General features: G+C 38.4%; 3 protein-coding genes across 6 annotated transcripts; all 3 read left to right on the top strand.

Annotated features, from left to right (window-relative positions):
• The first annotated feature begins 1,948 nt into the window (after positions 1-1,948).
• Positions 1,949-8,878, top strand: LOC147217912 (uncharacterized). Its single transcript, XM_086174955.1, has 4 exons — positions 1,949-2,097; positions 3,897-4,038; positions 8,250-8,422; positions 8,533-8,878. The coding sequence occupies exons 1-4, from the start codon at positions 2,043-2,045 to the stop codon at positions 8,637-8,639; spliced, it is 477 nt and encodes a 158-aa protein (XP_086031081.1). The 5' UTR covers positions 1,949-2,042; the 3' UTR covers positions 8,640-8,878.
• A 1,237-nt stretch (positions 8,879-10,115) lies between these two features.
• vps26a (VPS26, retromer complex component A) lies at positions 10,116-17,069 on the top strand. The gene is made up of 9 exons (XM_086174954.1): positions 10,116-10,256; positions 11,532-11,681; positions 11,980-12,055; positions 13,084-13,240; positions 13,882-14,046; positions 14,164-14,270; positions 14,386-14,487; positions 14,660-14,769; positions 14,933-17,069. The coding sequence occupies exons 1-9, from the start codon at positions 10,254-10,256 to the stop codon at positions 15,047-15,049; spliced, it is 987 nt and encodes a 328-aa protein (XP_086031080.1). The 5' UTR covers positions 10,116-10,253; the 3' UTR covers positions 15,050-17,069.
• A 515-nt stretch (positions 17,070-17,584) lies between these two features.
• On the top strand, positions 17,585-24,738 carry supv3l1 (SUV3-like helicase). Of its 4 annotated transcripts, none has more exons than XM_086174633.1 (16): positions 17,585-17,984; positions 18,180-18,257; positions 18,877-18,984; positions 19,079-19,193; positions 19,465-19,633; positions 19,767-19,878; positions 19,959-20,036; positions 20,744-20,835; positions 20,948-21,128; positions 21,360-21,453; positions 21,838-21,957; positions 22,062-22,161; positions 22,255-22,335; positions 22,798-22,974; positions 23,226-23,374; positions 23,690-24,738. In XM_086174633.1, the coding sequence occupies exons 1-16, from the start codon at positions 17,717-17,719 to the stop codon at positions 24,117-24,119; spliced, it is 2,352 nt and encodes a 783-aa protein (XP_086030759.1). In that variant the 5' UTR covers positions 17,585-17,716; the 3' UTR covers positions 24,120-24,738. The 4 variants fall into 4 exon arrangements, with proteins under 4 accessions (XP_086030759.1, XP_086030760.1, XP_086030761.1 ...); XM_086174635.1 differs by having other exon boundaries at positions 17,589-17,984; positions 18,877-18,988; XM_086174634.1 differs by lacking the exon at positions 18,180-18,257.
• The last annotated feature ends 30 nt before the right edge of the window (positions 24,739-24,768 follow it).

Raw genomic sequence — 24,768 nt, 5'->3', positions numbered from 1 at the left:
TTTTGTATGTGGGGGAAAAAGTTGTTTGTGGTTTCCAAATGTTTCAATGTTGACAAATGTTGAACGTACGACAGGGTAATACTATTACCGATATTTTTTTTCTTTGTTCTAAGATTAACACATTCTTCTAATTCTATTTCCCTTGAAGAAGGTAACATTTCATGTAATTTTCCATGTTGCGTGTGTGTTGATTTATTTATCTATTAATGAGGTCTGATACATGAGAGTGTAAGTGTGATGATGGCAAACAGGACATGAAAGAAAAGGAAAGTAAACAGTAATAGTGATTATTTAAAACTTAAAAAAATGTTCAATCTGGACGATTGAAAAAGTCTCTTGGTAATTATTTTAAAACTTGTTTACAAATATCACAAAGTGCTTTAAAGAACACTGCACATATAGAAGATAAAGAGAAGAGCGTAGAAATAAGATAAAGTTGTTCTGTCTTGTTTTTTTAAACAATTTTGATAGATCTCGTTACCATGGTATTTTTAGTGTTTATATATATATATATATGTGTGCATATGTGTGTGTGTGTATATATATATATATATACACACACATATATATATACATATATATATATGTGTGTGTGTGTGTATATATATATGTATGTGTGTGTGTGTGTGTGTATATATATATATATATATATATATATAAATATGCGCGCATTTCAATAAAGACTGAATCAAAGAACTCAAGTGCAAATTCATCCACAGACACACACATACCAACATCATGCAGTGTGATCTGTTGGCATGCGGCCCACAGAATCCTGACTAACGTGTGAGTCATTAACGTGACCATTCAATAAATACTCGTATCCTGAGTGAGTCCTTGGGACATACCAGCTCTCGATGTGTCTCAACTTGTGTTTCCGATCACAACCTTACATCATTTGAAAAAAGCAGCATGGGTGTTGTCACCTTTCAGTCGAGAAACTGTAAAAACACTAAACATGTCCCATTTGCATGTAAATAATTATATAGAAGTAGCACTGGGTCAACAATAATTACTGTTTTGGATTGTTTTCAAATACAAACAGAATTGGATTAGATTGCGATAATTGTTATTTTACTACTGAGAAGTTACTATGACTGAAAATACACACTGCCACAACCAAGACCTTCAAAGTGAAGTCAAAGTTTAGATAGTTTTGTTATGGTTTGTGATCCCCAACAGTCAAACTCCAAGAAGAAAGAACCATCGAACCAGTTGGGCCTCCGTCCCCTTGAGAGTCTCTAAAACTCATCTGATCCTTTGGTCTTTCAGGTTTTTGTCAAATTGATTGACGGTATTTAGGAATAAAAACAGAACTTACAACTTTTTACTGTAGGCACTGTTGTTAATATCCCTTTTTTGGGCATTTAAAGACCAGAAACCCCATAGAGTATCACTAATACGGTTAAATATGTATTGCTCCACAAATGTCATTTTCAAACCCTGTTGTTTCTAATTTCTCATCTGAAAAGACACATAAGTGGCATTTTTCTTATAATGTTTCTTATTCTCATTTGATTCCTTCAAAACCAAATATTAGAAACAACCAATGTGTTACGATATCATACTATGTTTAGTCTGTGTACTTTTGTCTCTTAAGGTTTGGATGCTTGTTTGCTGGTTTTGTGCTGTTATTACACCCTTACTACGCATCTGCTGTGTGAACATACACCAGTGAGCGAGGTAGTGATGCACGGAAACAAACACATTTGTAAAGGAGAGAAAATGATAAGCTTCTGCATCTTCATAAAAAAGAACAAGAAAAAAGAAACTGAATTAAAGCCCTTATCACAAAGAACAGGAAGTCCATCAGATAGACCTGAAACAGATCGCTTCTATTTGAGGTTAACGTTTCCGCTGAGGATGTTCTATTTTCTATGTGTTTTTTCTTTTTCTTTTCAGAAGTCTAACTAAGGAAACAGTGACGCAGGCCGGGGGCTGAGCCACCCCTCCTTCTTCCCCTCCCGCTGCTCCTCTACCCAGAGACCCGCCACCTCTGCTCTCACTTGTTTCCTTCAGGTCAAAGTGAGAAGAAGCTGAGGATGAAAGTGGTCCTTTTTTTGGTTTTCTGCCACCTCTCCTTGCCCATCGGACAGGGTGAGTTTTGGGACTTCAAGGTTATCATTTATGAATGTTTATTTATTTATGTATTTGAACAAACAGATGTTTACTGGTTTGGCTTATTGTGAAAAGGGAAGTTGGGAAGAGGAGAGAAAGCCCCCATTCTGATAGCTGGTGTGTGTGTGTGTGTGTGTGTGCGTACACATGTGATTGACAAGCACAATTTGGGGGCTGTTTCCTGAACTAATGACTCATGTTCTCTGTCAGCAGACCGCATTTTACCTAAAACACTATCAAAAACCACTTACGTCAGTTAAAAGAAAAGAATGGACATTTCATGTCAAGAGTTCTGTTTCATCATGACGCGCAGGGCTATTTGTGCCCGAGAGAGACTTTTCTTTCCAATTTCTCCTTCTCTGAAAACTTTTTGAAGAAATGATACTGAAAGATAAAAAATATGCCCTTGTCACCATAATACATTTTCATGATTAGCCGTATAAATCAACCGTTACACAGAAGCAGTTTATCAACCAGTTTTGTGTTGGACCTTGTGCGTCTGACCATGGGTATAATGAATTAAATCTTTCTAAAGAGAGCCCACAGGCTTTTATTTTTATTTTACTTATAATTGTTCACCCTTTAGACCTGAATAATATCATCCAGAACTTTGTCCTGTAGGGACAGGTGTTTTTTCAACAAAAAAGTAACTAAATAACCACTTTGCGCCTGTATTACTCCAAAAAGATTAATAGTAATAACAATAATGATAATATAGTAATTTGGTTCGTGGATGAGTGGCATAATTTACATGTTTCAACCATCTATGAGGACAGAAGGGCCATTTTGTTGGGTTCAGCGCTTAAAGTTTGGTTACCTGTGAGATATATGTGAGTGTGTGTGTGTGTGTGTGTGTGTGTGTGTGTGTGTGTGTGTGTGTGTGTGTGTGTGTGTGTGTGTGTGTGTGTGTGTGTGTGTGTATGTGTGTGTGTGTGTGTGAGTTTGCAGGCACACACACAGTCATTCAGGCACTTGACCCAAGGTGCTCCATTTATGGCCTTTGAGTATTTATGACCCAGAAAGTTACATCCTCCATTTCCCAAAAGCCACCTTGCAAATTTTTGCTTGATTCATCCGTCAAATAAGAGGAAACCAAATATAGGGCAAATACAAAAAAAAAAGGTCAAATTAAAATGTAAGAAAAAATACATTTATACCGTTATAAGATTGTCACAGTTTGAATGAGGATACAGGAGCCAGAAAGAGAAAATACTTTGTTTTATTTGTTATTCACCAGAACACAAACAAGTTTCAAAGTTACGGAACGAAATACTTCAGACCACATTTTTTCAGGAAATTGAGAATGACATGATATCTGTTGAGATTTGTGCACATTACGCTTCACTTTTGATAAATAAAAGTAAAGATAGGAAACAAATAACAGGCCAGCTCAAAATAAATAGTCGTCATATTCAAAGAATTGCGTCATAGGTTACAGCGTGAAGACGATGAATGATAGCTCTAACAGATCTGACAGATAGAGATACAGCCACGGCTTGTCAGCACGACAAGACGTTTGTCGGTTTGAGGATTCAAAATAATTTGATGAAGCTAAAAAGAACTTTCTATGCTTTCGTTGTTGCGGGATGCCATCTTGCCAAATAAAAAAAAAAAGTTTTGAAAAAAACAATATAAATATGGACACTTGTCATTGAAATTAAACATTACAAAGGTGTCTTCTGAATTCTTTGAATCAGTCATAAGATATTATTCACTCATGAGACTTGCTTCATGTATTGAATGGGAATTAACACTTGTGTCTGTCTTTCTGTTCCAAGGAGCACCCCATACTGCTGTGTATAAGTTTGTGAAATGTCTTCCTGATGGCGACAAGGCAAACTGTGTGACTCACCAAAGTCCAGAGCTGGACTGGAGTCCAAACCTGCCAGGCAAACTGTCCGCTGCCGCCGCGCAGTATCTGTAAGTCTTCATAATCAACACGTTTGTGCATCTCTGCTGGAATAAGCAGTTAGTATATAATATTTTTTTTAAGTTAGTGAGACGAAGGTGAGATTTTTTCAAAGGTAGAAATATCATAAAATTGTCTTAGATAAAAGCACACTCTGGCAAAAGAAATGTTGATTCAGCTTTGTTTTTGTTTGGCAGTAGCTCTGACAGTCCATTTGTCTTGTGTATCTCCTTTTGTATTTGCATTTCTGAGTTTGTAAGTCCAAAGAAAGGTGGCCACGAAATGCTTGAGATGAAAGAGAAGAAGGAAAGTTAAAATTATATAAAAGAGCATGAGGAACTGCATTGCATATGAATTTGAAAATAGTTCTAATATGTATGCATTTTCATTTTTTTATCATTTTGCCTGTTATGCCCTCATTAAGTTTTCGAAGGTATGCGTGAAATTATATCAGAAACAAAATTTGACAGTGAATATTGAAATAGTGTCTCAAACATGTACAGCTGGCAGTCATATGTTTGCGTGACTGAGAGAGAGGTGTTGCACAACACAAAGTCTGCAGAGATAAACCTCATTAGGACTTAAGTTCACACTGGATGATGACTTCCATTTGAGTTAATATCTCTTTTATCCAAACAGATAAAAACTTTGCAACGTTCCCTCTGACTAAGTTTCTTGTGACTCCATAGTTTCTACTTCAGTTTTAGTTTCACTAGGATCAGGTAACCTTAAAAATAATCAAAGTTTGAAGTTTAAAATGGGCATTAAATTCAGTCAGACATAATTGTTTGGCGTCTAAGACAATAAGCTGTCAGTTAACTTCCCTCTGTCTTCCGACTGCGTGCTTAGATTAGATAAACGACTCAGTTGCCTCAGATAGGGAGATGTTTGGGAATCGGCAGGCCCCTGCACCAAAGAATTAAAACTCAGGTGGAAGTTAAATACCAAGCTGCTGGAAATAGATCATGTTGTTTTCCTGTGCTGATGCAATTGTTTAAACATGTGGTTTTGTGATTACATTTCTTTGGCCATCCAGTATCTTGGGAATGGTATGCAAAAGTTCCATCAACTACTTTACAACGCTTTTCAAGTTAAGGCCCCCAAATCACGTTGAGATGTGCCCTTCCCCCCCTGAAATTAAGAGATAGAAATTAATGATCAGTATATCAATTCATTCTTCACATCTCAAGGTAATGATATTGCTGCTTATCTGGGATTCCAATGGAGGCACATTAGTTAACTTTTCACCTGTTCCACTTAATAACTTGTATCATTTTTCGAGATTCAAAGTGTTTATTGTCATGTGCAGTCTGGAAACTTGTTCCCCTGTACACTGAACATTTGCAGCTTTGAATGTGCAAACTCACAAAGTGTAGGTGCAGGTTGTTTGCAGAAAGTTCAAATAAATAGTTAAATGAATAGCTAGATCCAGTTACATCTACATGCTGCACATCTGACTGGATGTAAAGATCTGGTTAGAACAAGTTCAAAAGCCACCGTTGAGCCTTTTTAACCGTCTAGGTTGTCTTGAGGGACCAGGTAAGGTCCTCACTGATGTGAGCAGGGGCTCTAGGGTGTCCGGAATGTTGCTCTGAATGTGGGCCAGCACCACTATCTCTGCTAATACTGGCCTGTTTTCATTCAGACAGGCTGGTTGGCTTTTCTTGGGTAGGGGGGAGTGATTATTGTGTTTTTGGAGTGGGGGGGGGGCTGCTCTGTCTGAGGGACAGGTTGAAGATGGGGGTGAGAACATCAGCTCATTGGCTTATACACTGAGGGCCTGTCCAGGGATGTTGTCTGGTCACCGATCCTTCTCAGGGCTCTGTGTACTTGGTCTGAGGATACTGTTGGGGGAGAGGAGGGATGGGGGGGCATTGTGTATGTGACTCACCTCTGTGCTGTTATATTTTTGATACAACGTGGGTTCTTACCCAGCCATATATGTATTTCCTTGCCCAACCCGGATTCAGAGAGGGAATCACTGGCCTTGTTCACATAAAGATCACACCACAACAGTTTGAAGACACCTGAACAAACCTTTCCTTTTCCGTTCTCTCGTGCAGTGCTGATGATTCAGGAGTGGGAGCTTCGGATGTGAGCCACTCATTATGTTTTTGAGATACACTTAGTTGTATTTGCAGTACATGGACCTAAGTTCCAGTAAATATATTTGTTGTCACAGATACATTTAATTGGCGTTGTCTCTATGTCATGTTTCTGCACTGTTTTTATTGCACTGCAGTCTCATGATACATGTCAGCATGTAGAGAATCTTCCGCTGCATTTAAATGGCTGATAACAGACTTTGCACTTGGGAGATGGTGGATAGAAGAGAACTTAGTGTCTGATTTGACTAATTCTGATATCTGCTGTAACTTAGAAAAACCATTCAACCTGAATAATATCAGATGTTGTGCACATATGTGTGCTTGCTTGTGTTTTCACACACACCCACACACACACACACACACACACACACACACACACTAGTCTATATCTAATATTAGGAGTTGTGTATGACTTCTGAGAGAAGTCTATCAATTTCTGTCTTGAACCATAGTTCCTCTGATGTCTTACTGATTACTTATCAGTAATACGTAAGTGGAAGACTCTATGGTATCAGTACCACAAATTACATTTTATTTAGTGAAAATCAACAATGACATATTTCTCTCCATGCTTTCATATGTTGCATGCGTAAACTGCTAATGCACAAACTAAAGTATAAATTCATGTATATGAAAATAAACAACATTCATTTGGGCATTGTCTAACTGAGACAACCTTGTCATTGACCAGTGATTTAAAACCAGATCAACATGAAGTTAATGACTGTAGAGGATAGAGGAAGCAGGTTGAGTTAAAGTCTCTGGACTGTGAAAACGTCTGAAATATTTCTTGTGAGTATGTCTGCCGCTGCCTTGAGCAGGAAGCCAGAGGGAAGTGTTGAGAGGAAGTGTGCTGTGACGCCTAAAAGCCTGCTGTTTCTACCCCATTGTTTAGAATCTGCTACAGTGGTCTGACTCCCTATTTGATTACATTTACAAGAATTCAAGTGGCAACAGTCATATTTTGCCCTGAATAATTTATTCCAACTAGTCTGGAAAAATACTGTTTATAGAGCTAATTAGGACCAGATTATCGACTCTGTAAACTGCTGTTGTCTTAAAACAAGGATGCGTTTATATGACGTTCTTACTTTGTTGGAAAAAGAAAGACAAATACTAATGTTTAGAAAGTGTGAGACACAATTTTTGTTCAATTCATGTTGAAATATTCTTTTCATGAAAGAAGAACAAGAATTCACAATGGCCTGGATGACTGAAAACCTCTAAAGAAATTCTATTTAAAGCTCTTAAAATGACTTTAAAATTACTAGAATGGGGTTGTGCTGATATTTTCTCTTAATCACCAAACACATTTGTAAATCCTTATTTTCTAATTCCTATAGCTCTCTGTTTTTTACCACATCAGTAACACATAGTATTCATACTTAATTATAGTATATTAAAATATATTGTGTTATTCAGATCATATAAGATATTACCAGAATCTGAAGGGTTTATTTTTAAAACTAAAAAACCTGTCCATGCATATTTGACAATCAGGCGAAAGCTTCCACTCTTGTGTCCCAAATAGGGATCCATGAATTACAACTGATCAGGAATCAATAAACACACTCTTCAGTTAGTATATGAGATTATGTATCTGCATATACTGAATAGCAATTTATTTTAATTCTGATTTTTTTTTAGCATTTAATTTTTTATAACATTACATGTAGGCTGTTAATGTGTCAGTGTTCCTGATTATATTTGCATTTTAATGTCCTATTCAGCTTTTATGTAAAGTGCTTTGAACTGCATTTGTATGCAGTTGAGGGTGGGTGGTGGATCAATCCGAATGCAAATCAAAATACAAACAGAACCTCATGCAGGGGAGATCAGGGGCTGGATCACAAATACACAAGAAAACATTTCAATGTAAACTCTGTAAAATTCATTCAGAAAGCATGCCTGTAGTGTTGCTGTTGTGCTGCACTATGCAAGAGAGAAGTTGCTCCTGTTAACTGGGAGATCTCAAAACTTTCAGAGGAAACTCTGACAATGTGAATTTTTGTCACTTTATCATCATCATGGTCTCTAATGGATGATAGAGGACTTTGGTAAAGTGATAACATAAGAGAACAGTTTCCAACGTCTACCTCCCATTCCTTTTCCAGAGAGGCAGAGCCAGCACAGGAAGATGATGTGGAATTGGAGCCAATCGATGAGGAGGAAGGGTCTGGTTTATCTGTCAGCTCTGAGGATTTTTTGGATATGCTTTCAATGAATGCTTGGAGTGAGTCAGGCTCTGGGGAGTCAGAGGCAGGGATGGAGAATGAAAAATTCAAAGGTAATTTTCAATGTAATGTTGTATTGAAGGAATGGATGCAATACATTTCTCCTTTCCTCGTTTCCTCGCTTCTGCCCTTCCTGATCTATTGCTGTCTCTGTTTTTAAAAGATGACAGAGTTATTTCGCCCATCATGAAGTTCCTTGGCCCTCTTCCGTCCACCAAGACAAGACCGGAAGAGCAGGAGCTGAAAGAAGACAATCTGCTGCAGTTTTGAAAACTACAATCAAATAATGACAAAAAATTGAAGGCTTGCAATTATTGTATGTCTGCCCTGTTACTGCATACTTGCCTGTTGAAAAGAGCTTGGCTCATGTATCTATTTTATATTTACAACAAATTGATGGGCTCTGTTCAAGTATCACCAATGGTCTGCACTGTATAAACACTTAGATAACTTGGGAAATGCTTTTATTAGAAAAATTCAAAGCACACATTAAACATTTATGACATCTGTGCAGTAGTAGATATCGCATTTGTCTCATACAGTGCAGCTGTTTTTCCAACAATGTTACTTTTGAGTCATGGAAGATTTTTTCTTCAAGACTCAGTATATACATATTTATATTATGTTAAATCTTTGCCTTAAGTGTTGTGTTTCCCTATAAGGATGAACAACTTTTCGGGGGATTTCTTCTAGCCTGCAGGGGTGAACAAGATCTCTTTTCTCAAATTTTATATTTGTAATACATCTTCAATAAAGACTCTCTAACAATAAAGCAATAAAACCATTTTGATTTTGATCACTTTTTCAGCTTCTATTTTCCTTATTTCATGAGAGAATGTCAGGGAAAAAAGTGACAATGTGCAGGATGGGGACAACAAAACAGAATTGTAGGGAAAGTTAGCAGTCAGTCACAAAAGCAGAATGTCTGAGTAAGTATTTATTACTGAAGGGGTCCACATTTGCTTCTGTTTGTGCAAGTTTGCATTTCTGCTTCTGTGTCTGTGTATGTGAATGTGTTGTTGGAGTGGGTTCTCTGTGTCAGAGACATTCTGTTCGTGGGAAAATAACCAAACATATTTGAAAACTGGTTTTCGGGGTCCTACGGTCTTTTTGTTTGTGGATTGTTATTTTTAGCTGTGGTTTCATCTGTAATAGGAATTTAATGAAAAAACAACAACAATTTCAACAACAAGTTCTAGTTACACAAATGACAATAATCTAATGTTATGACAATGAACCACAGGGGGCATTAATGGTTTTCGAGATACGAAAAACAAGATTAAAACAAAATGTTATCATTTCTTTCATTTCTATGACACTGAAGAGACTTTCGTGTAATTTTTGCCTCCAAATAAGGCTTGTGTCCCCTCCCAACATCTCTTCCACGGAATGCAGCCTGGGAGGTTGGATACTGGATACTTTAGATTTGATCAACACAATGAGTAGTCAAAACAGCGAGTTGAAACTCCTGACAGTGAGTCCCTGGAAACAGACACCGCTTGAAGTGGAGACAATCTACCAATGCAAGTGTAACTTTTTCATTTGTTTCTTTTAGGGGGTTGGGGTGGGGATGCACATTTGCCAGATGTTCCAACTCTGGCTGAACTCCGCTGATTCAAAATGAAACAAAGTGACTTTCAACGCTGGAAAAAAAAAAGACAAAAATGATAATTCCTTGCATCTGTGCGCAATCTGATAATGTGATGAAGATATTCACGAGAAATTCCTCAGAACAGGCTCGGCGCAGCGCAGAGGGGTGGGTAATCTTGAGCGTCTCTGTCCACATGACCCGAGTCACATGACGGTGATTCTGCCTCCTGGTTCACACGGACTAGCTTCACGGTGCGAGGCTAGCTATTAGCTTCAACTGTCCAGACGGCCGAGATGGTGAGTGGAAAAAAAAAAAAAAAAAAAACAAAACACTACCTTTGGGGACTGTCTTTTCGAAACTGCGTGCGTTTGCAACTTATTCGAAGCTGACAGTGACAGCAGGGTCGGTCGACGGTGGCTCTTTAACAAACATGGGAGGAAAGCTAACACGGGTGGTTCTTATTAGCAACCGAACGTTAAGTTTGGAGGCCGCCTGCGGTGCCTGTCAGTGTTTAAACAACGAACGGCTTACCAGTAACATTTATAATAATGCATAACTGTAACACCTCTGCTCAATTGCATGTCATGTTCTAACTGTCGACGGGGCGGCAAAAAATATGTCAGCGTTTGCTAATGTCGCAGATAACTCTTGGTTATGTTGACTTGTTAGCTTGAGGCAGTGTGGAGAAGTTAGTGTCAAGATGTGAGATAGTCCCGAACACTTATCCAGATCGCTGCTCTTTTAAGACAGAGGACTGTCAACGACGTTGTTGACCAGTCTACCAAAGTAAACACTCTACGCTGTCACCAAATTATTACGATTATTATCAGGTCTTTTTGTCATTTTAAAAAATAAACGGTCGCAGGTTTTGTGGTTTCTTGCTATATATTTCTCCATTTGGTAATCTGTTACCGGAAAGCATTTGGGATTCTCTGAAAAAAGTATATCTGTTGTCTGGTATGTTTTATTTGTAATCAGTCTCTCTGACATCTCAGTGACGGGGCTGATTCCGCTACATTCACTGCCACTGCTTGTTTTACGATTTTGCATCAGCACGGCGGAATCTATGGCAGGTTGCAGCTTCTTCCACCTGTTTAAATGAATGCGGAAAGAATACATGTAGTGGTGACGGCCCGATATTAGACGGCGAGCTGCTGTTGGAGTTTAGAGCAACTGTGGACTTCTGTCATCCGTTAGCTCCTATGTTCTCTAAACAGCTGTTTGCCACCTGTCCAAGTGACATGTTTTTCTGTCACGTAATATGTTGACCTATGAAAAAATCGAAATCTTTGATATTTTAGATGACAACGTGTTGAAGATGAAATCTTATTGTAACCCTCTCTTTCCATCTTCAAAATAATACAGTTGAGCACACAGCCAAGTGATGAATTGCCTGCAGTGCAGTCTTCCTTACTGTGTTTAACCAATTTGGTGTTCAGAATTCATCACAAACAGTCAGGTTTGAAAAGAACCAGACCTTGAATTTTAGAGGCTCACTGACCTACTTGTTTTTACATTGTTCAGGTTGTCGCGTCAAATTTGTTTTTTCATGTTTTGTGTTCTGTTTGCAGAGTTTCTTAGGTGGTTTATTTGGGCCTGTGTGTGAGATAGATGTGCTGCTGAACGATGCAGAGAACAGGAAGACGGCCGAGCTAAAGACAGAAGATGGCAAAGTGGAAAAACACTTCTTGTTCTATGATGGAGAGTCTGTGTCTGGCAAGGTAAATCAAGGTGCAAAGAAGAATACTTACAGTTTGACTGTGCAAACTGTAAAATGTTTAAATGTTTATTTTTATATTCTTCAGAGATGGAATGAATTTCCCACATATGTTGTTCTGAATTGCAGTTATTACAAATGCTGTTTTGTGAAGCATACCCTTTCATAATACTGTTCTCTATAAAGTAATCATTCTTCAGTTGTTCTGTCCAAGTCCAAGTCAGTAGCGTTTGGGAATTTGAAATACCTCTAAATTATTGTAAAACACGGTTCTTGTTTTATGACAAAGTATCTCCCACCAGGTAAACCTTAATGTGAAACAGGGAGGAAAACGACTTGAGCACCAGGGCATCCGCATTGAGTTTGTTGGACAAATAGGTGAGCTTGTAGTCTGATCTGTCGCTTTCTCCCATCATTCCAATCTCCTGTTATTTGCAACACATATGAATAGATAACTATGACAAGCTTCCCCATGTGCCATACAATTGCCCCTTGAGGACAAATGAAGTTTATCTGAATCTGATATGCCAAAATACCAGGAATTTTGTTCTTGTATTTAGAGGGATGATGCTGATCACTTACAAATTGTCAGTGATCAGCACAGTGTGGTTGTGCTCAGCAGCAACTGCAGCCTCTGGTAATGGGGCAGAATCCAGAATTCTTTTTCCACTCCATTCTCAAATGAACACATCTGTCTGAAGCTCACCCAAACAAATAATTGGAAGCATGGAAACATTGTCCCATCATCAGAGTACAGAAACATGTTTTCTTTTATGGTACTATTGGATGTTCTTTATGGGTTTGTCCATCATTCTATACCTGTAGAAGTTGTGTGCATGTAAGAATGCAGTTGAAGCATATCTGCTTTACACTAATGATTAGCAGTTGTCTTTTTTCATGGTCTTTTCCATCCTATCTTTTTCATTTCTTTAACTCTACTAAAGGTACTGATTTGGGGAAAAAAATCATACAGAACTTGAGGAATGAAAGTGCACAATTTTTCTTTTCAAAATTATGGTAAAATGAGTCTTTTAAGTCGATTTCCTGAACATTGTTGTTTCAGGATTTATAGAAGCATGAATTGTTTAACAAGCTCTTTAAAGTATACCCAACCTCATACCTACAAAATTGCTTGTCAACAAGCACCATTTGGTTTTCTTATGTGGTAGAAATTTTTAACAAGACATGTGATTGTCATGTGAGGCCTCCTGTGGCAAAGCTAAAGCCTCTTCCAACTGTGTGCAAAGTTGGAGCAGAGTAATGTAATTGGTGTTTATAAAGAATGTGGGATATAATCCCCAAATACATGATATGTCGCTTCTAGTCGTAAGAACATTTTTGTGTCCCAGTGTGTCTAAACTCTGGAATTGAACCCAAATAATAAATAAATCTCTTGTATATTCCAGAGTTGTTCTCTGATAAAAGCAACACCCATGAGTTTGTGGATTTGGTGAAAGAGCTGGCTTTACCGGGAGAACTTGCCCAAAACAGGAGCTACGACTTTGAATTCATGCAGGTGGAGAAGCCCTATGAGTCCTATACAGGAGCTAATGTGAGGCTAAGGTAATATGGGTGAATGAACATTTCAAGTTTCAGTCCCTCCTGCTGGTTTTGGTGGGTGGTAAAGTTGTCATTTTGCATCCAGCCAGCAGGTACATTTAAGAAAATCATCAACATAATCCAATTTTTAACAGTTAGTCATATGGAGTGTTACAAAGTCTAAAGTTAGAAATATAATAATTGTAAAACGGTAAAAAAAAACAGTACACAAAGTTTGAACTCAGAACCATGGTTATAGATCAGGTCAGTGATGCTTGACTGATGAGGTCACCTAAAATACATGAAATAGAATAAACCAAAATCAAGTCAAAACATCAAAAACCTTCATCTTGTTTTTTTCCCCATTCTTTTAAAAATGAAATGAATTCAAGCAAATCTCAAACGTTGACATATCTATTGCAATGAATGAGTTTACTGTGTCCGAATAGCTCTAATGGTCTGACATCAGTAGTTGTTGCCATATTCAATAAATATGCAAAATACACCACGACTCCTTCCTAGCCAAAAATCATATACTACATTAACATTGCAGTGGATAGTAAATAAAATAAGTCAGAAGTGATCCTGAGTCAGTCCCACATTGTCAGAGAACACAACTTTGCTCTAGTTCGAATATAGAGCCTGTATTTATTTTCTTGTCTCAGGTATTTTCTCAGGGTGACAATAGTTCGTCGTCTGTCTGACCTGGTGAAGGAGTATGAGCTGATTGTCCACCAGTTAGCCACCTACCCCGATGTCAACAACTCAATTAAAATGGAAGTTGGTATAGAAGACTGTCTACACATTGAGTTTGAGTACAATAAATCAAAGTAAGATCAGTTTGTAAAGTTTTACTTTCTCCTCCCATATCATACTTGCAAATCCAGATCAGAAAATACACATCTTGGATGATCTCAGACAGCTGCTGTTGCTGTATTTTTTGTTAGATACCATTTAAAAGATGTGATTGTTGGGAAGATTTACTTCCTGCTGGTCAGGATCAAAATCCAACACATGGAGTTACAGCTCATCAAGAAGGAGATAACAGGCATAGGTAAGAATCCAGAGTGCTAAAATAAATACAGTACCATGTTGTTTGGTCTATAGTTTGTGACATGGAAATGGGGTTCCATTAGTTATTTCAATGTTTTTCATTCTTTCCTTTTCAGGACCCAGTACAACCACAGAGACAGAGACAGTCGCTAAGTATGAGATCATGGATGGAGCCCCAGTCAAAGGAGAATCAATCCCCATCAGATTGTTCTTAGCAGGTGACTTTAGTTAGTTAAAAAACAAAATCTTATCATTTGCTTGTATTTTCCTAATACGTATCAGAAGAATGGTAAAGTTTAGCCTGCTTTTGTTTGTGTTGTGCTCTGAGAAAGTACACTTTTAAAGATGAGGTGTAAGCTTGTAGATCAACATCACTCTGATTACTACCAGGATATGACCTGACACCCACCATGCGGGACGTCAACAAGAAGTTCTCTGTGCGTTACTTTCTGAATTTGGTCCTGGTGGATGAAGAGGACAGGAGATATTTTAAACAACAGGTAATATACACAGCAATATAATTTCACATCACTTGGGTAATCTCTCTTTTAAGAGGAATTGTCTCAATTATTAGAGTTTCCTAATTCTATCATCTTTTTGTTGAACACTTGATCTTTTGTGATTATTTAAAATTTCTCTTAATTGACCTGCATTTGTGTTCAGGAAATTGTTCTGTGGCGAAAAGCTCCAGAGAAGCTGAGAAAAAGAAACTTCCACCAACGTTACGAGTCTCCTGATTCCCGAACTCCACCAGTTACTGCAGAGCAGCCTGAGATGTGAGGGCAATGACAAGAACTGAAGACAGACACACACACGCACACACACACACACACACACACACGCACACACACACGCACACACATACACACACACACACACACACATACACAAAACCCCCTCCAACTCTTCACTTCTGAGCAGCCAGCGGTATGACGGCTACTCCATTGCCACCGCAGATTTGAACACATACACACGCCTTCAAGAATCCTCGTCACTCCATCTATGCTTCAGGTGAAAGCTCCTTCTGCCATCACTTTCTCAAGATGGAAACACACTAACCTACTGATGCACAACCACACAATCCAAATCTGCCCATTGCTAAATTTCAGGAATAGAGCAAATCAATCAAACCAAACAGCGAGGCACCCCGTTTGATCCTGGGACCTCAGACTGAAAACATAAATGTGCACACACTTGAAGCCATACTGTCTCAGCTTGCTGAATGAATGACAAAGACAGGAGCAAATATGATGACGACAGGGTTACAAGCATCGACTGCATCATTCAACCCCTTCTCTACAACTGGAATCACTTTGATTTGGATAGCGACCTACTTTGGATCATCAAACTTTCCACACCACTACTATACAAATGGTGCTTTCTAAAATACAGGTGGACATGAGCAAGGGACATGATTCAATACACACTCATACACTGTGCTAATTCAGAATACTTGACAGTAACTTATGATGATGCCACAGTGCTCTCAGTCATCCATTTTACAGGGAATATAGAAGAGCCCAGTCACTAGTTTTTTGTCAAGATGTCAAGCTGCTCCTTTGGAATTGTCTGCTAAATTGAGAAATGAGAAATAATTGTTTAGTTCATGATATAATTTGAAGCTTATAAGTCCTCTCAGATGATTTAATTTGTAAATAATATTACCTGTTTCCTGGTCTTAGCCACCTCTTAGTTTACCCAAGAAAAAATGAGACAAAAAAAATTGATACGAGATCAAAACTGATTTTCTCTTCCCTTGTCTGAGTATTTTGTTTACAGCGTCAGCATGCTAAAGGTTCTACAGCTCATTACATTGCAATCTTTATCAGTGTATTTGATCCAGTTCCAGCAGCTTTTGTGCAAGATAAAACCTTGTTTGGTTGGTTTTACTGGAAAACAATCATTATCACATGGGGCTGTTAACATTTTAAAAATTCAAAAAAATAATTGAAATGTTGCGTACCATGATCACCTTTCTGTTGATTAAGTCGTGGGGTGTTTTGAACTGAATGTCTTGGTCATACAGAAAAGTTATGTAAAGAATTGCTCTTGTCTGCTATTGTAAGCACTGGAAGTGACGCAGAGTCAATATACTGTAAAGTATGTCCACTGTGATGCCCACACCTATGGTTAAAAGACATCCGTGTAGTCATGTGATGTCTCCGGACCTGTGCGTTGGGTTAATTCGACCATAAGCTATGACCTGTGGCCAGTTTTGCACTTTCCCTCTAATGCTTAGCTTATTTCTCGAAGCCGAAGCAGAATATCAGTCAAGTTCACCTCAGAGATCTTCTTTATCTGTTTTGGCAGTGACACGATCATTTTTATAAACTACACCTTAAAATTGGACTCATAAATACAGTATTTTGCTGTTGACTATTTTTTTGTTTTTTTGATGCACAAGTCATTATCCTGTTACATTTCATTGCATATTAGCTGAGATCAAGCTTCTCATAGCTGCTGAATGTGTATTGAGTTTATTCCTGCATTTGGGAACACTATAATAACACTTTTATTTCTGACTGTCATGCAGACACAATGTCTGTATTTATGATCTCTACACAAAAATAATCTGTTTGGTATACTTTTCCTTGCGAATTAAGAAAAATCTCCAATGCCAAAACTGTCTGATCCTGTCTGACCTACTGCATGTTAATTATTACACCATGTCTAATTACATTATGTTGTGTGTGCATGCATGCGTGTGTGTTTGGATGTGTGCGTGTGTGTATGATAACATGTATATACATCGAACATAAATATATAGATAAAATAAATCATGAATAAAGCACATTTATATTAAACATAATTTGAACTCATTTTTAAGAAATAATCCCATTGATCTGAGAGGAGTAAGACAATGAACCATCAGTGAAAGCGAAAGACCACACAATATATATTCATGATCAAAGGAGTTTAACTTAGAAATCATGTAGCTTGAGTGGTTTCTCTCTGGTCTGAGTAGGGCGCAAGGATAAACGACTTATGATTCATCCTGGGGGCCTGTTATTGGCTGACCCCTTGATAAACATTGACCTGGTGAACACGTAGGTGGATACACATGTATTCGACCAAACACATGTATACTTAGCATTGATGTACCTGTTGTCACTTAAATGACAATTTTATTGTCATTGTTTGATTAATACGCGGGTACTTGAATAAGAAAAGACAGATGAAAAAAAAGTCCCTTGTCCTGCATGTTACATTTCGCAACGACTGAGCGATTATTATGCGCCTTTCTGAAAAAAAAGTTTCATGCAGGCACATTTGTGGGCACCTACATACAGACCGGTCCTGACCCACGTTGCGTCTCACCAGGAAGTGAAGTGCGTTGACCGTCCTCTGGTGAAATTAGTGGGATGTTGAAACCGTACGAACACTATGCCGGCACACTGAGACCATATTTTGCGCAGCTCTCTTTAGCGCTGGAAACGAGGGGAAACCATGTCAGTAAACCGGTGTTTGTATTTGTTTTCTCGGCTCCAGTGCCCCAGTGTTCGTCTCGCCGCCCGTAGCTCAAGTGTGTCCCGTTGCTCCGCGTTGTTACACGAATGTCGTCAGACTGCATCGCCGGTTTGCCACAGAAATGTTTCGTCTAACGGGTCTTCATCCAAACCGGTGGACACCTCTCTGTTTGTCCCTGTGTCCGTGAAGACTGACTCCACGGTGGACGGGGCTGTGGGAGCGGAGCTGACACAGCCGCTGGACAAAAGTCAGTATATTCATCCGATATTTGTTAGATATGTGCAAAATAAAGGAAAGGCGCATACAAATTTAAATGCAAATTACTCTCTTCCATCTGGGCTGTCTGATGCTTGATATTCTTGACATTTGTCACCTTACAGTTAACTTAGTAACCACATTTCAATCTGTTTTCTTTCTATCTCGCAAATCTGTCTGGAATCAGGTGAGCTACTGAAAATTCTGAACCGGTTCTATAAGAGGAAAGAGATGCAGAAGCTGGCAGCAGATCATGGCCTGGATGGTAAGAGACAAAACTGTCCATTCATCGTCGCACAATTGTAAATTCATCAAATCCTTTATGAATACATGTTCTCACCGTGTCGATCGCGCTGCGGGTATTCAGTCACAACAGATTGTTCTAAATCCATGTTTTGTTGGAAAGACCACAAAGTTTCATTTTCAGTATTATAATAATGTTGAAGTTGAGTAAATGTGATGCTAGAATTACGTTTCAAACAGATTTAAAGTAAAAACATTTAGATACGAATTTGGTTACTAAAGTAATGTACATGAGTGTCAGAGATTAACACTTTTAAAATAAGTTATTCTAACCATTCTTTATGTGAAATGCTAGAGTGATGCGCTGGTAGGATTTTTCACCGTATTATTTTGAATTCTTAGTTATTTAAAAGTTACTTTCTTGGGACTATTTTACACTTCTCCAGCACTGTACAGGACAAGAATGACCTTTATCAACTGTTTTATCTGTCAATGAATGTCTGCACCTACTTAATATTTTACACCTACCAAATTGTACAGCCCTATTATACTAATATATCCACTTCTAATATTCTAGGTGTAAACATCTTTACTGATGGCTATTACTGATGGTTTTACTCATGTTGTTTGTGTGTATACAGCTCGTCTGTTCCACCAGGCCTTTATTAACTTTCGGAAGTATGTCCTTGAGGGGGCCTCACTATCCGCTGATCTCCACATCATCCTTAGCGACATTTGCCATGGAGCTGGTCTGTCAGTCCTCAATAAATCCTCAAAATGTCTCATTAGTTGGTTTTGAATAATTCTAAGTAAAACTTAAGCTGTATTACTTTTTCTCTTCAGGTCATATAGATGACATCTACCCATACTTCATGCGTCATGCCAAGCTAATTTTTCCAATGCTTGACTGTATGGAGGACCTAAGAAAGATCTCAGACCTCAGAGTGCCCGCTAACTGGTAAGTTTGTATAGTTTTAAAGTCTGAATCACAGAATGAATACAAGGATAATGAATGAATGGAAAAACAAAACAATACAATTTAATTTTACTGTCTCCATCCAGAAGGTAGCCTTTTTTATATCAGTGACTTTGTCAGTTTTTTGAACACTTATAATGTGATTCTGAATCCAGCTCTGCAGTTAGAATGACATATTTTTTTTCTCTCTGTTACCCAACGCAATTAATTTTTATTCTGTATGAATGTTTCATCACTTGTATGTGTGAAACAGGTACCCCGAAGCTCGGGCCGTCCAGAGGAAAGTCATTTTCCATGCTGGTCCCACCAATAGCGGGAAAACATACCATGCCATCCAGCGTTACCTGGCTGCAAAGTCAGGAGTGTATTGTGGCCCCCTAAAACTTCTGGCTCATGAAATCTTTGAGAAAAGCAATGATGCTGTATGTATTTTTCATTCATTCATATGATGACTGTTTCAATAGCAAAGTCTTAGTATCATCATCACATTAAAAACAATCTCCATATCTTTTTATCTCAGTATCATTCACTTCTCTTGTGTTTGCATATTTCCAGGATGTAGCATGTGATTTGGTCACTGGAGAGGAGAGGATATTTGTGGACCCTGAGGGTCGGGCTTCGGGTCATGTGGCCTGTACAATCGAAATGTGCAGTGTCACCACACCATGTAAGTAAGCAACTCACCTGCAGGCTCAGTTGTTCTCCTTATAAAAATGATAACTAACATTTTCATTATCGTTCCTGCAGATGAGGTTGCTGTAATTGATGAAATCCAAATGATTAGAGATCCTTCAAGAGGCTGGGCCTGGACTAGGGCACTCCTTGGTTAGTAAAACATAGTCAAGCCTTTCACTCTCACAGGCTTTGTTCATTAAGGTTTTTTGGCCTGATTCAGCCTTCCCTCCCTCACAGTCTCACTCAGAATAGTTAGTTTTCAGAGTAAGTATTAGTATTTAACGTGAGTGTTACTTAAAAGAGAATTTGTTATATGTATTCGGGCTAATGATTAGTGGTAGCACTGAGAATTGCCAGACTCAATCATGCAATTATTGCCACATTACTAAAGCCACAACAATTTAAAATGTCTTTTTTTTTCTCTATTGCAATTTATCAACATATTCTGCTGTACCTAATGGTCTATGCCATCTAGGATGTACTTGCCAGAATCTCTTCATCTGTCACTTTGTTTTTCTCACTCAATTTTATTGTAGCAAAATGCAAGGGGTCAGTCATGCATTGATGGTGCAGTAAGTTGGGGTTCATGTTGCCAAAAGTCAGATTGCCAGGCAGCCAGAACAACACCATCATAAATGAAGCACTAATTTTTACCAAAACTTCCTTGTGTGAGTGTGTGGAATGACAGATTCTATTTTGTTCAACACATGTTCTAAACAGAAAAGTTACTTTATTTTGCTCCCGCTCATGTAGCTAAGACAGGCTTGCTTTGTAAGGTTCTTTAGTCGTGTTTGCAGGCCCCTTTACAATGATCAGAATGTGTTTAATTGGACCAGCTTTTGTTTGTGTTCCTGAAGGTCTGTGTGCGGATGAAATCCATATTTGTGGGGAATCTGCGGCAATCGACTTTGTTAGGGATCTGATGTTCACCACTGGAGAAGAAGTGGAGGTAAGACTACAGCAGGAAGAGACACTTCTGCCTCCGATGTTCTGAAACTTTCTTTGCAAGAGTAACAGCAGTCTCCTTTCCTTTCTCTACCTTGCCATCTCTCTCTTACCAGGTCAACACCTATCAGCGCTTAACTCCCTTCTCCATCTTGGATCAAGCTGTGGAATCTTTAGACAACTTGAGACCCGGAGATTGCATTGTGTGCTTCAGTAAAAATGACATATATTCAATAAGCAGACAGATTGAAGCAAGAGGATTAGAATGTGCCGTCATCTATGGGAGTTTACCTCCAGGTAAGAGTGTTTGGAGGTTTATCACTTTCTGATATTCAGCCTGTGTATTCCCTGGGTAGTCAGTCTCTCCTGGCCTTTGCATTCTGGCCAATATCAACGTCATATTTTGATGAGCACATTCTTGTCAAAGGTTCCTGAAAGCAGTGATAATAATGACCATCAAGACCAGAGCACTCTTTTGTCTGCATGGTTGCAAATGAAAAGTTGATTTCAGATTCTGTGTTTTATAAGGCACCAAGCTGTCCCAAGCCAAGAAGTTCAATGACCCTGATGACCCCTGCAAGATCCTGGTTGCTACAGATGCCATTGGGATGGGCCTTAATTTGTATGTAAAATCTTACACTCTGAATTACATTTGTTCCTATGACTGAATAAATATAAGAAATTAAAATGGGCCACAGTAAAATCATGCTGGGGGGAAAAAAGGGTTTTGTTCCAAACGGAGATTTATATTTTTTAATGATGATGTTCCTACGTATGAACCTGAAAGTTCTGTCAAAAGTTAACCACCTGTAATTATTTTGAAACACATTTTTCAAACAACTGATCAATACCAGAGTATTGGTTGTTTGGCAGTAAACTATGTCTGACTTTCAAAACTGATATTAAGGGACCAGAGTCCAGTCTCCAAGGTGTTGTTAATATTGTTGTGTGTAGCTCAATTTTTTTTTTCTGTAAAGGACCTTTTTCCATCTGTCTTACTCTCTAGGAGCATAAAACGTATCATCTTCAATAGTCTTGTTAAACCAAACGTGAATGAGAAAGGAGAGAAACAAATGGAGACTATCAGCACATCACAGGCCCTGCAGATAGCCGGTCGGGCAGGAAGGTGCGTCTCTTGCCTCGCACCCATACCAGAATATTTTAATGTCACGTGGAATATTTTTCTTTAACTGTGTTTTTTTGGGGGGTTTCACTGACACCCCCTCACAGATTCTCTTCAAAATTTAAAGAGGGAGAAGTTACCACTATGCACAGAGATGACCTCCCTGTGCTGAAGGATATCCTCAGCCACTCAGTAGAACCCATAGAGGTGATCAGTCAGTTACTCTCTTCCAATCAATCTTAGAAAAAACCCAGTTTCAAAATTGATAAACCTCACTCTCCTTATCCTTTCATTTCTCAGACTGCAGGTCTACATCCAACTGCAGAGCAGATAGAGATGTTTGCTTATCATCTGCCTGATGCCACATTGTCCAACCTTCTAGTGAGTATAGTCTTCATATCCTCATGTCATCCAATCAAATGGAGGAAGAAAAGTAAGACTTAAAGAGTTAAATAAGTGAAGTAGGTTAATAAGTGATGATGACTTTTTATTTCACTCTGTGTCAGTTACCTGTTCAGTATCATCTCTAATAACAATGGTGAAAGTATGATAAAATTACTTTTTGAATATATTTTTTTATTGTGTTTTTAATTTTCTTTTTGTATTATTGTTATCTATGAAAATACTAGAGAGTGCAATGCAAACAAAATCTCATCCAATAGGATGACAAAGTTTTTGAGGCAGAATTTTGAAATCTGATGTGACTGCATTCCAGTTGGAGCAAACTGCCAGGGGTCGACTGACTTTCACATTACTGTCCTGTTAGCCACTTGCCAGCTGTAGCTTCAACTTGCTGTGGAGACAAAGTTAATGACTCCATGCTTTCTGTTCTCTGTGCCTCAGGACATCTTTGTCAGTCTCTCCCGGGTGGACGGCCTTTATTTTGTCTGCAACATTGATGACTTCAAGTTTCTGGCTGATATGATTCAGCATATCCCCCTCAACCTTAGGTCTCGCTATGTTTTCTGCACAGCTCCCATCAATAAAAAGCAACCTTTTGTATGTACCTCGTTCTTAAAGGTAAGGGCTAGTAGACCTGAAGACAGCAAGATGGGATGGACTAATTACAGAAAACCTCAGACTGCATTTTTGTTGGAATCAACATATTATGTCTAATGCTATCATAACAGCCCAATGGCTTTTTTACTATTGCTGTCACTTGGCTGTTTTCGAAAACTCCCTCTTAAAGTTAATACAACAAAAAAACATAACATCCTCTCCCAACATCAGTATGATGCCGCATTTTTTAATTTTATGGCTTTTTTTTCCAGTTTGCACGCCAGTTCAGCCGAGATGAACCCCTGACTTTTGATTGGATCTGTCGCCATGTCAACTGGCCCGTGACTCCACCCAAAAACATAAAAGACCTTGTGCATCTGGAAGCTGTTCATGATGTGTTAGATCTTTACCTGTGGCTAAGGTAATTTATAATATACATAGATTATGAGTGTGATATGAGTGAGATCAGCGCATTTATGTTATATATCTTTATCCATACAAAACAGATACAATTATTCTGTACTTCATAATACTTTTATGTAGATTATTTGACCCGTTATTTGCAGAATTATGATATATATCAATATTGAAAAAGGATTATTATCTTTACACTAGTTTTTCAATCAAGGGTTAATTCAAGCCATGTTATTGATAATATAACATTCTCAAATTCAGCCCTCTTACTTTGTTGAGGTTCATGCTACTCCTTAATGTGTTCAATCTCTCCCTTTTCCAGCTATCGGTTCATGGACATGTTTCCAGACACTGCCTTCGTTCGGGAAATTCAGCGGGAACTTGATGACATCATTCAACAGGGTGTCAGAAATATCACCCGTCTAATCAGAGCCACAGACCCAACCCTTACGGACCCTCAACAGATGAGGAAAACAAGTCTCAGTCAAAAAAATATGTCTGGGGAAAGTGGAGCGGGTCCTGATAATTTGACCAGCGGGAGAGGTCAGAGGAATCAGAAAGGGTCAGGACAGATGATGGACACTTCACTGGCGAGTCGCTTGGTGAGAGAGGGACTGCTGACCCCTGATTTGCTACAGCAGCTACAAAGAGAGTGGACCAGAGGCCGGAGGCAGGACACCACTAACCAGAGTGCCCTAGATACAGAATATCACAGTAACAACAAAACAAAAAGGAAAAAAAAGAGGAAGTGAAGATTAAACCCATTACATTCACTCATGTTCAGCCCCAATCTTACAGAGATCAACAACTGATAGATGGCAAGTATCAGAATTTGAAGCAGCAACCCATTATTCATTTTCATCCTCAGCACAAACAAAAAAAAAATCTTTTTTTTTTCTTTTACACATAATCATGCAAACTTTGGATGGCTAGAGAATGCACTTCACATTCTCATGCATGGTGAATCATGTATCAGATAAGTATTCGTCCCGTTCACTTTGATTAAAACATGGCTAGTTCAGTCACAAACTGACCTGGAGTGTGACGAAATACAGAACTGACCAGCCTCACTGTTGTCTGGTGGTTTAATGGTGGTTTGTCAAAATGTTTTCTCATCATGAAAAAACAAAATTCTGTCTGACATGAAAGTCTTGAGAGGTGTTTTATTTTCATCCTTGATTCAGGATTTTTAGTACCCACACCAAGCAAAACTAGATTATTGACATTTGGTCAAATTATTCACTTCAGCTGAGAATTGTGCTAATAGCTTGAATAAATCAAGTTGAGACTCTGTCTATATGTATTATAGATACGTTATTTTGCAGTTTGTATGCTCTGAGATGTGTTAGTTAATTAAATGTGTATCTTGTTTTCATGTTTATGCTCTATTTATAACAATCA

The sequence above is a fragment of the Fistularia commersonii genome, chromosome 27 (genome assembly GCF_037954325.1).
Source record: "Fistularia commersonii isolate RoL2024-O1a breed Wild chromosome 27, RoL_Fcom_v1.0, whole genome shotgun sequence".
Lineage (NCBI taxonomy): Eukaryota > Metazoa > Chordata > Actinopteri > Syngnathiformes > Fistulariidae > Fistularia > Fistularia commersonii.
This window is presented reverse-complemented; position numbering and strand designations above follow the sequence as displayed.

Excerpts from the sequence above, each read along its gene's own strand:
- LOC147217912 (XM_086174955.1), top strand. The coding sequence starts at position 2,043 with ATGAAAGTGGTCCTTTTTTTGGTTTTCTGCCACCTCTCCTTGCCCATC. Across the intron at positions 2,098-3,896 it reads CTCCTTGCCCATCGGACAGG|GAGCACCCCATACTGCTGTG; the intron begins GTGAGTTTTGGG and ends TTCTGTTCCAAG. Across the intron at positions 8,423-8,532 it reads GGAGAATGAAAAATTCAAAG|ATGACAGAGTTATTTCGCCC; the intron begins GTAATTTTCAAT and ends TGTTTTTAAAAG.
- vps26a (XM_086174954.1), top strand. Across the intron at positions 14,271-14,385 it reads GAAGGAGATAACAGGCATAG|GACCCAGTACAACCACAGAG; the intron begins GTAAGAATCCAG and ends TTTCCTTTTCAG. Across the intron at positions 14,770-14,932 it reads GGAGATATTTTAAACAACAG|GAAATTGTTCTGTGGCGAAA; the intron begins GTAATATACACA and ends ATTTGTGTTCAG.
- supv3l1 (XM_086174633.1), top strand. The coding sequence starts at position 17,717 with ATGTCAGTAAACCGGTGTTTGTATTTGTTTTCTCGGCTCCAGTGCCCC. Across the intron at positions 19,194-19,464 it reads CTCAGAGTGCCCGCTAACTG|GTACCCCGAAGCTCGGGCCG; the intron begins GTAAGTTTGTAT and ends TGTGTGAAACAG. Across the intron at positions 19,879-19,958 it reads GTGCAGTGTCACCACACCAT|ATGAGGTTGCTGTAATTGAT; the intron begins GTAAGTAAGCAA and ends TCGTTCCTGCAG.